Source organism: Hordeum vulgare, chromosome 1H (assembly GCF_904849725.1).
Source record: "Hordeum vulgare subsp. vulgare chromosome 1H, MorexV3_pseudomolecules_assembly, whole genome shotgun sequence".
Classification (NCBI taxonomy): Eukaryota; Viridiplantae; Streptophyta; class Magnoliopsida; order Poales; family Poaceae; genus Hordeum; species Hordeum vulgare.
The window spans coordinates 71,536,642-71,547,589 of record NC_058518.1 but is presented as its reverse complement, the minus strand read 5'-3'; the positions used below and the strand labels follow the sequence as shown (position 1 = coordinate 71,547,589).

The 10,948-nt window shown below is 42.2% G+C and overlaps 1 protein-coding gene across 1 annotated transcript; it reads left to right on the top strand.

The window, feature by feature from the left end:
• The first annotated feature begins 4,351 nt into the window (after nucleotides 1-4,351).
• LOC123424661 lies at nucleotides 4,352-10,206 on the top strand. The gene is made up of 8 exons (XM_045108318.1): nucleotides 4,352-4,555; nucleotides 4,663-4,801; nucleotides 5,487-5,674; nucleotides 5,755-5,926; nucleotides 8,244-8,446; nucleotides 8,758-8,880; nucleotides 8,957-9,060; nucleotides 9,910-10,206. Exons 1-8 carry the CDS (start codon nucleotides 4,468-4,470, stop codon nucleotides 10,036-10,038), a joined length of 1,146 nt encoding a protein of 381 aa, XP_044964253.1. The 5' UTR covers nucleotides 4,352-4,467; the 3' UTR covers nucleotides 10,039-10,206.
• The last annotated feature ends 742 nt before the right edge of the window (nucleotides 10,207-10,948 follow it).

The following is a 10,948-nucleotide window of genomic DNA, read 5'->3' as shown; positions in this document are numbered from 1 at the left end:
GCATTAGACTAGCGATCGATAAGTATGTTGGAATAAATTCATCATGTAATAGTCACATCCTAGGGTGACACGGAACTAGCTCCAATTCACAAATCTAATGTAGGCATGTATTCCGTATATAGTCATATGTGCTTATAATGAAAACTTGCATGTCATAGCGGGGTCCAAAGGGAAACTGAGGGATATTAATGCCTCCTTTTAATAGAGAACCGGAACAAAGCATTAACACATGGTGAATACATGAATTGCTCGTACTACGGTCATCACCGGAGGTGATCCCAATTTGTATCACTTTGGGGTCTATGGATCGTAACACATAATAGGTACATATAATCATTGCAAGATAGGATCCAAAGTAGTCTCATATTCATAGAATCGAAATATGTTCAGATCTGAAATCATGGCACTGGGGCCCAGTGACAAACATTAAGCATAGCAAGTTCATAGCAACATCAATCTCAGAACAAAGTGGGTGCTAGGGATCAAGCCCTAACAAATTAACTCGATTACATGACAAATCTCATGCAACCCCATCACCGTCTAGGAAGCCTACGAAGGAATTACTCACTTCCGGTGGTGAGAATCATGGGATTGTTGATGGACAAGGGTCAATGATGACGACAACCACAAACCCCCCTCTCCGGAGCTCCAAACAAACTCCAGATCAGCCCTCCCCGGGAAGAATAGGAGGTGGCGGCGGTGGCTATGTCTCATAAAATGTGATAAAAGTTCCTCTATTATTTTTTCTCCACGGAACGGTACTTATGGAGTTCGAGTTAGGGCAACTCGAGGCTCGAGGGGCAGGCCCCCAAGCTTGTGGACTCCTGGTGGGTCTCCTCCGGTTACTTCTTTTGCCAATATTTTTCATATATTCTGAAAAAAAAATCTCCGTTGATTTTTAGCCTAATCCGAGAACTTCTATTTCTACACAAAAAATATCTGTTGTGCTGAAAACAATGTTAGTCCGGGTTATTTTCGTCCAAATCATGCAAATTATAGTCCAAACCAAAATCAAATGTGTTTGGAAAGTAGATACATATGGGACGTATCAAGACATACCAGCCCGACATAGGAGGTTGGTGATAATTAAGCACTAACTTTTGGGGAGCTTAAAAACATCGGCAAGCGAGAAGGCGACATTGAAGACCGTTGCTGATCAGTATGTAGTCAAGCTTGTAGACCAGTTTAGGGCCTACTAATGGTGTTACGGCCCATGGGTGCCTCACCACTCTAGTTGTTTGCCCAAATATGTTGTCCAAAGGCCCCTTAGGTCGGTTTCCGCCCTAGGCCATCATCCCATCCCATGGGCCCTATAGAAGGAAGGCTCTTTACGCTTTGCCGTTCAAGACAAGAAAGTCAAGACCATGGAGGACTCTTCTCCACCGACGTAGCTGACTATGTTCATGTGACCCTAAGGTCCCTGGTATCTTATATAAGTCAGGGCCGAGCTAGTCGATAGGGAGAAGATTGTGAGTCAAAATCTCTTTGTTATTGCATGTACTTTGTACACCCCTATCACGGTATACAAAACGAGCATGCGTATTATTTTACCTCATAAAGAGGGCGTGAACATGGATAAATTTGGTCTCATGTTTCCCCTTCGATCTACTCACCTCGTTGGGACACCCTACTGAACGATCTGCGAGAACATACTCTGACAATTATATTACTTACCACGCTTTTATATGTTGGAGAGATGCATTTGGTGAACTTATGAACCCTGCTCTAGTTTTTAGTCTAAAAATCACCTTCCAACAACTTTTACACACACTTTTATATTTACTTTTGTTCAATTTCGAGATTACAGAATATTATGCACCATATTATATAGCAAGACTAGCAAGGTTGACGTCCTTGTTAGTATTGTTGGGGACACAAATGAAGTTTTATTTATGTTGTAGAATATTAAATTGTTGTACAATACCTGTACCACAACAAATTGATACACCATTTCTCATTGAGGAAAAAAATTGTTGTGTACTGCAGACTCCTACACTAAGGAGCCCAACAATGCTATTTGGCATTAGCGCTACTTCTTGTCCTCGCTATTTCCGGGGACAAATTAATTTTATCGTGTACATGCATTGAAGTTGATGTTCCTTCTTCACCATTAGGAATCTCATGTCTAAGTGGAGGTGGTACACAAGTTTTTGCACTTGGAGATGGCAAGATGGGTTCCAAAACTATTCATCGTCTAGTTGTAATTTTTCCACAAAGTAATTTTGAATTTATTTCTACTTGGATGGTAACTTTGCTTCACATCCATTTACCGAATGAGCAACACACATACATTCAACCTTTGATGTGACTTGCTTTGCGTCAATCTTTTACACGTCTCATGTGAACATTCATCTTGTGTAGAAGTTTCATTTGCATTTTCATTATGTTGTCCATAGCTGAAGATGAATTTTGGTTAAGAATTTTGCTGCCTCTATTTGGAAGGTGGTCCTTGGACCCAAATGCAAAAGCGCTCGACGGAGAGGACTACACACTGATCACTTTTATAGGATAAGGATTTCTTTTCTCCACCATGATTGTAGCTTTGTGAAAATGTTTCTGTTCCTTGAGCATAGATCACTCATGATGTCGAGGACTCAACATATGGATTCTCACCACAATTTGCAACTATGTGTCCATTAATTCCACTTATTTGACACATTTGGATAGATTGGACTTAAGACACAGCTAAACTCCTATTGGATTAAATTTGAGCCATTTTGTCAATGGGTGCTCTGAGCTCTTACTCTGGCTTTCTATTTTCCATTATCATAACTAGCTAATTGTTCGTTCATTGCAACACGGACATGCCTATTCTAGTGGTTCAAGATCAATTGTGTCCGAGATATACCTCACACCAATCATATTCTAGTGGATCTTTTTGCGCATCAAGGTGTCGTTAATCTTGCACATTAATGATAGCTGACAATAGTATCAAGATAAAACCAAAGTTGTTTCAATAAATAATTACTCTTTTGCAGCTACTCAGCCTTACCCATGTAAAAAAGCAAATTGAACTTTCTTAGTTGGAACTTAGTAGACACACAATGACGTTCATTGGCAATCTATATCAAAGCATCATTATTTTTTATAAATTGGACATAATATTGACATTTGCCAAGGGTTTGAAATTTTAGAGTTCAAAAATAAGACAATTGACTTCAAATTTACTCAGAGTAGGAGAGAGTGTATGGGCTGGGCAACAACAACAAACACCAGATGATGAGAGGTCTCTGTGCTAAAATGCACTTTAATGTCAAATTATAATCCATGAGGATTCTAGCAAATAAATTTAATAAATACGAGCATGAAAAAGTGTATCTTTACCTTGCCACAAGAAAAAGAATCAAGGGAATTGGAATACTGAGTTGGATTTCCATGCCATCCATCACAAGAGCAGCAAGCAATCAAGGATCAAAGAGGGATAAATGATGGAGTGATGGTCGCCAATGTGCAATGGAGGCAATGCAAGAAGAAAGAAATGATAGGGGCCTCGAAGAGAGGGGATCTTCCACCGTTCAACCCATGCCAGCGCTCGTCTTTCAACCGCCACCATCGCTAGGTGAGAGAAATATAGTGGACCCTCAAGTTAATGCATCGAGGAGAGGGCAACACCTCAATGGGCGTATTCGGCCCTAGTCCACGCCTACGCGCACATATGGCCCTAGTCAATGGTCATTGTTAGACCTTGCTCACGTGCATCGGCGATGGGAGAAAGCGACATATGTGTAGCATTGTGTTGAGTGGATCCCATCGGCGAAGAAGGTTCACATAGGGTATTGCTTAACGATTGTCATTGATGATACATGCCTAGCAGATAGGGAAGCGACAAGGGAGTTGCGTGAAAGATAAGAAAAGTTTTAGGATTTTGATAAATCTTTAAAAAGAATGTGAGATGATAAATCTTAATTTGATTTGTGGACTAATGCAGGACGCGAGGATAGGTGAGGTACCCATATGCGTAACGTAACAAAAGATAAGCAAAGTTAGTTGGAATCCATAGCTTATTAGCATGAAACACAAATTCATGTTTACTGACAAATTTGCTTTTAAATATGATTTTATATTTCATCTATTTTAAATATAAGTTTTTTAAGAGATTTCACGAGGGAACTACATACGAAGCAAAACAAATGAATCTATATTTTAAATTATGTCTGTATATACTCTGTATGTTGTATTTTAATGGAATCTTTAAAAAGACTTATATTTAGTGACGGAGTATTACTTTAAATTCAGCATCATTTACATTCTGATGTTTGATGGTTTTTAAATCAAATATTTTTTTATACTCAAGTCGTAACAGGACAACTCTTTATGAAATTGACGTACCCCATCGTCAAAATATCACGATCGGAATACTTACGCGGTGACCGCTTTACTCTGTCCCCGCCATCTCCTCCTTATTCTCCTCTTCTCCACCCCCAAACCCGCCGAAACCCCAAATCGCGCGACCTCCGCCAGAAATCCATGGGTGGCGGCAGCGGTGACCTCAGCCCCACCAGCATCCCCGCCTCCCCTTCTTCGTCTTCATCGGAGCCCCTCCCACGAGGACGAGGTGATTCTCTCTGCTAGTAATCGATTGGTCCCAATTTCCATCTGGTAGTACGATCGGTTCTGTTCTTGACCGGTTTGCGCATGGACTGGTTAATTATGTGGCGACAGGGTTTGCCGATTATGTGCCGGTCTCTGACGGCGACTCCGAAGGGTGCTGCATCTGCGACGACCCCGAGGTGGCGGCCCTTCTCGATGGCAGCCAGTTTCAGCACCGGTCGCTGCGGGAGGCGAAAGACCTCATCAGGAGGTAGTAATAACCCTTCTAATTTGTTTATCTCTTGTGCTCTGCTCCTGTCTCCTGTGATATTTACATCTACACTCAAGGGTTTGTGGTTATTGAAAATAGGTCCCAGTCTGTGTGTTAAGATGCTACTATTTTGTTTGAAAATACCGAGTGCTACTGCTAGAACATGTAATTTGACGCGCCACACGCATGATTCTCTAAAAGGGATGCTGAAAAAGAGTGTCATGTCTCTGGTTTTGGAATGAGCCAATGTTCATGTGTATTTGCTTTACACATGATCATCACTGAAGTATGCGTTATGGGACAGCAACATTTCAGTCCCACTCCTGAGTTTGTTTAGACTAATTTTTCCTCTTAAAATCAGGGTACCATTTCGATCCTCAATTTATGGAATTACGTTTCACAAGCCCATAAGTTGGAATGGTTCATACCTGTCTTAAAAAACTAGTTTGGTGTTATTTCTGGTGTATTTCCAAATGCAATACAGCTTCGCTATGTATTATGTATCTACTCCAGTGAGTTCTTTGGTTTGAGTGACATGACGCGGTTATGTAGAAAAAAAGGAGAAATAATATATAATATATTTTTCATGACATGACGCGGAAGTAGCAAAGCTAGTCTAAAAATCTCATGGTAAAGAACATAGAGAGGTCAGCATGTCCGTTCAGTAATTTCAACCTATGAGCAGGTATAAGCCTGGATGCTGGATTGAAGGAGTTGGCGACACAAAAGGTGGGGACTATTCGGTGCCTGATACCACCACATTGTTGTTGGTGGGGCCTAGAGGTGCTGGGAAAAGTGCACTTGTGAACCGAATTACACGGGTCTTTGACAAAGATGACGATCCTTTTGCACCAGAGCGCGCACAAGTTTCCTGTAAGTCTTATCAATTTTGGGCGCAGTGTTTCGATATGTGTGATTGCAGTTCATTTTCCTACTGCTGTTTATATTGCTAGATAATTCCAAATCAAATGGTACAAGTTTTGTTCGGGAGTACAAAATCCCAAGAAATTCAAACGGTATATGTATTTGTGATACAAGGAGCTTGTCCAGAAATCCAGAAAAGGATTTCAAAATCCTGCAACGTTGGATGACGAAGGGAATTAGCCATGGGGAGATGGTGACGTGGTAAGAGGTGACCCTTAATCCAATTATATACTGTCTTGTTGGTGTTCTGTGCATTAGGATTTTCATTTAGGAGAAAATATACACTGTCTTGTAACTTTTTCGCAAAAAGAAGTGTAACACTTGTAATTGTGTGGATGAGTAATCTATGGCTTTTAATTCTTCACACCAAAAGATACATGATCAAGTAGATGTTTGTGTAAGTCAACAAATCTGTGTTTGTCAACATTTTTTCATTCGAAATTTCTATAGAATTTGACGTCAAAATATATTGTAGTATGTTAAGGGGAACACATGAAGAAGTGTTCCAAGTGTTCCCTGCATGTACTTGTTAGGAAAGCAACTTATGTTTATTGAAGGCCCAAGGGGCATATATATATTACACAAGACTTGAGGTGCAAGGAAAGTAAACATAGACTAATAAGGACTCCTAGACTAATACTAATAGACTAATGAGGACTCCTAGACTAATATTAATACTTCCTAACCCCCCCCCCCCCCCCCCCCCCCTCAAATGCAAAGCGTATGCAATAGCATTGCATTTGAAGAAGTGTAATACTAAAAAACAATGATAATCCAAATCCACGTCTTGAGAGTGTCGTCGTAGCATGAAGAGTCTTCAAAACTTGTCGAGTCGCCGAAGGAGAGAACGAAGAGATGGCACATCAGAGGTAGACACCGCATCACTTGAAGATACAAGATAAGTATCAAGAGAAGATGGGTTGTCTAAAGAAGATGGCACATCAAGAGAATAAAGCATTACGCAGAAAATCATAGTCCACGACAACCGTCGGTGAAAGAAGCTCGCGGATAAGGCACGATGGACGTAGATCGACAATGCAAAAGAAGTCCAGAAAATCCTATAGAAAACAACAAAGGCAAGTAGGGCACAAAAGTTGTATAGAAAGGATCAGGGCCGGAGAAAAGGCCGACGGACAAAGGTATGGTGGACTCGCATGGCATGATAACACGAAACATCAACGGATTTGGTGGACGCAGCGGAAAGCAAAGAAAACTAGAAAGCGCATAGTAAACTAGATGCAATGGCAGCGGAAGATGACAAAGAGGCCAAAACAACAGAGTAGTAGTAGCAGGAAGCAGCTAGCAACAGGTAGCGTACACCATGTTGTAGCAACTAGCAAGTAGTAGCTAGTACCAGCAGGCAGCATGGCGTGCATCTGAGCACGTATGAGGAGCAGGCAAGTGAGCAGGCAGGGAGCAGCCATCCACTTCGATCGGACCAGGAGAGGCGTCCTCCAGATTTGGGAGCAGCAACCTGAGCAGCGGGCATCCAAACGGAAGCAGCGGCAACACAACAAGCAGTTCACCAGATCATGATCTGGGAACCTCCAGCGAATCGGCTGCAGCCTGACAGGCGAACGAAGAAACATCAGCTTGCGTGATCTGGAGACCTTGACCTTCGGTGGCTCTGCCCGATCTGGACGAAAGATCGCCAGGCGGCCCAAACCAGATGGAGGCAAGGCGTACACCGACGGGATCCAGCAGACAGGAGCATTGATCCGGATGGGAGACCTGTTGTGTGGCACGACCGCACGACGATGGGATCGGAGGCCGGGTAACATCAGCAGCGGGGCAGTTGATTTGCAGCGGCGCCGGGACCTACAGGAACGGGACTTGCGGGAACGAGGCCGGGAGCCTGCGGGAGGATGGGAGAACGACGGCGCCGTGCCTGGGGCGGCCGCGCCGTCTGCCGCCGCTGCTCCCGGTGCCGCGTGCCAAGCCCAAGGCGCCCGTGCGAGTGGTGGAGATCGGGCCTGCGGCCGGATCCTGAAGGCGCAAGATCTGGAGCCAGCCTTGACTGGGGCGGCCCAATCTCCTGACCTGGAGAGAGCGCTGACGGCCAGAGGAGGATGGCAGCATCGCGAGGGGAGGGAGTGTCCGGCCAAGAGGAGGTTTGTGGCGGCGCGAGATTGGATCTGCACGAGTTGCGCGTGCTAAAAAATTAACCTAAGCTCTAATACCATGTTAGGAAAGCAACTTATGTTTATTGAAGGCCCAAGGGGCATATATATATTACACAAGACTTGAGGTGCAAGGAAAGTAAACATAGACTAATAAGGACTCCTAGACTAATACTAATACTTCCTAACAGTACTATCCTGAAGAATTATTTCAAGTGCTTCCTGCATGTACTATTCTTCAGAACATGCATAGAGAGGTGTTACAACATTGTTCTAGCATTGCCTTTTTGTTTTTCATAAATCTTATTTAGTCTTAAACAGAGCAATATATAACGTATCAAAACTAAGTACTCAACATAGCACTAGCTAAACTTTTTTATAACACATTTTTTTGACAGGGATACCGATGATGGCACTAAGATTAAGAACCTCAAAGCAATGGGGAGGCAATACAGTTTTTTGCCTTGCAAAACTAGGAAGGTCAACTTTGTGATATTTGTGATTGATGGTCTTTCTGTCCTAAAATCAATTGGAAGTGATAATAAAGGATACATGGATATGCTCCACGAGACATTTATGAATCCATTCTTGTCTTTTGGAGGTATGGGCAGCTATGATGCTTATAGTTTTATCTAGTTCCTTAATATGCTAGATTTGTAATAAATATAATCATATACAAATGAACACATATGTATTTGTTACTAATACTCTTTTGAATAGTTTGAAACATATTTCCTTTGAGGCGGTTTGTATACAGATTTGTGATTTATGTATGTATATTTGTTGTATGGAATTATTGCCTTTTTATTCTCAGCATGCTCATTGAACAATGTGTTTCATTAATTAACCAGTATGATAAATTTATATTTGGTACTGTCAGCATCAGAGTGATTATAACAAATGTGATTGCAGATGACAAGCCTGCTGTTGTGGTTACTCATGGGGATAGACTATCGTTTCAACAACGTTCCCAAGTTCAGAATGAGTTAGCAGAGACACTTGCCATTCCACCCCAACAAATTTTTGATATACCAGGTATTGCACGGTTGCTTTTGCCATGTTCTTAATATGCATAACTAAGAACATTCTACACCTTATATTTTCTACACAGGTTCTGATGACTATGAAACTGATATGGTTGTGCTGGATATGCTGCGTTACTGTATCCAACATGCTGAGCAGAACTTCTCTATGAAACTGAATAATCTTGTAGAGGTTTGATTTCTTCCCCTGATGTATTATTCATCCACTGTTAATACTGTATATGAAGTTCCTATATACATCACAAAATTAAATTGATCTTTTCGTACAATGCCATACTCATGTAAGTGAAGACACAGTTGCTTTATTTTCACGGGGTTACGAGGTAGAAGTGCAGGTAAACAGTAAGAGTACCAGTTGTAACCTTCATAGTTAGGCCCCAGTTTTCTGACAATCAAGGAAAATTCTTGAACCTGCTCTCAGTTCAATCTTTTCCTTGTTGGCTATTGAGATTTATATGGATGTTGCAAAGTACAAAACTACCTTCAGAATTTATGGTGAGAACAGGGCCTGGGTGAGAAAGCAATGACATCCGGCTCTCATGTAGTACCAGAGGTGAAATGTGATCTCTCTTGTTTATGAACCCAGACATTTTTATGGGGAAATCACAAATATGACGCTGAGAAAGGTACTACAAATTGGAGTCTTTAGGCAGAACAAGTGTCTCTAGTTAAGCACTAGGGGTCAAGTGAAAACTTGGTTGGGGCAAGAACTCGTCAGAACTACCACACTGAAGGTTTGGCCTAAGCTCCGATAGTTGGCTGGCTCCACCTCTGGGTTATTAACAACAAATGAACACAGTATTGACATTAGATTGTACACTCCTAAATACCCCCTCTATCCCATATTAATTGTCGCTCAAATGGATGTATACGTCTGGATAAATCCATTTGAGCGACAATTAATATGGGACGGAAGGAGTACAACTGAATGTGAAAGATATAAAGGAAAAAAGTTGCAGTTACTTATCTTCGTTTGAACATTTCTTTAGTGGTTACTTACTTGAAACCTAATGTTTGGCAGATGCATGGGCGTGAAACCCTTGCAGAGATGATGGCGCGGTTGATGGGACTAGACGCAGTCATGGATGTCACCATTGTTTTCCTATGTGCTGTAGCCCTTCTACTTCGTGTATCAGATAACTTACTGTAGTGGTAGCTGGTGTTCTGCTATTGTGGATTGTAAATAAAGTTGTGTGATCAGAAGGAGTGCTCCAGAGTATGCCACGCACTTTCTTACCACTATCGAAGAAGACGTGTGACTTCACCATATACGATATGTACTGTCTGAAAATATACATGGAAGAAGCTTTGCACTGCAGTGTATAGTACTATAATTTCTGAAATCTGTCCACTGAGGGTAACCAATCATACCGAGGATAAATTCCATGGCATCAGCATCAATGGCATTGTTGAAGATCAATGGCATTGTTGAAGAATATGGATGATGTGCTAACCGCAAGATTTTGATTTGGTGGAGCAAACCTTTGGCTTAATTGTTTGTTGCTTTCATTCTTCTGCTTCTTTATTATTGTTGCACTTGTTGCCATAGAAGCTTGCACGCTATTCTTGGTTTGACTGCTCCCCTTGGTTGCCCATGCCATGTTCCTCCTTTTTCAGCTCTTGTGCCCTGCGGTTTTGCAATTTCTTCTTTTTACGAAGAATTAAGCCGAGTCACACCTTGCTACGATTACATTTTAGACGACAGCTACTCGCCACTGCACAATACCGTCCAAGAAAAGGAAAAGAAATCATAAAAAAAAGCCACCAAGTGGTCAGCAGATTATGAACTGGAGAAGCCAGCATGCGAGCTGCAGCCCGTTAGCATCCGACCATAACGCCTCTGGTCAGAGGCGTGACGAAGAAAAATCCTCCCTATCATCATTTTATTGCGAGTATTTCAAAGAGTTCATTAGTCAAAAACAGGGCTTTGGTCCAGGCCTGAAATCCCATTAATCCCGGTTCACTCACGAACCGGGACCCATGGGGCCTCGGTCCCGGTTCGTGAGGTCAGGGCGCCGGCCAGGCCTCGTGGGCCATTGGTCCCGATCCATCTGACCCCT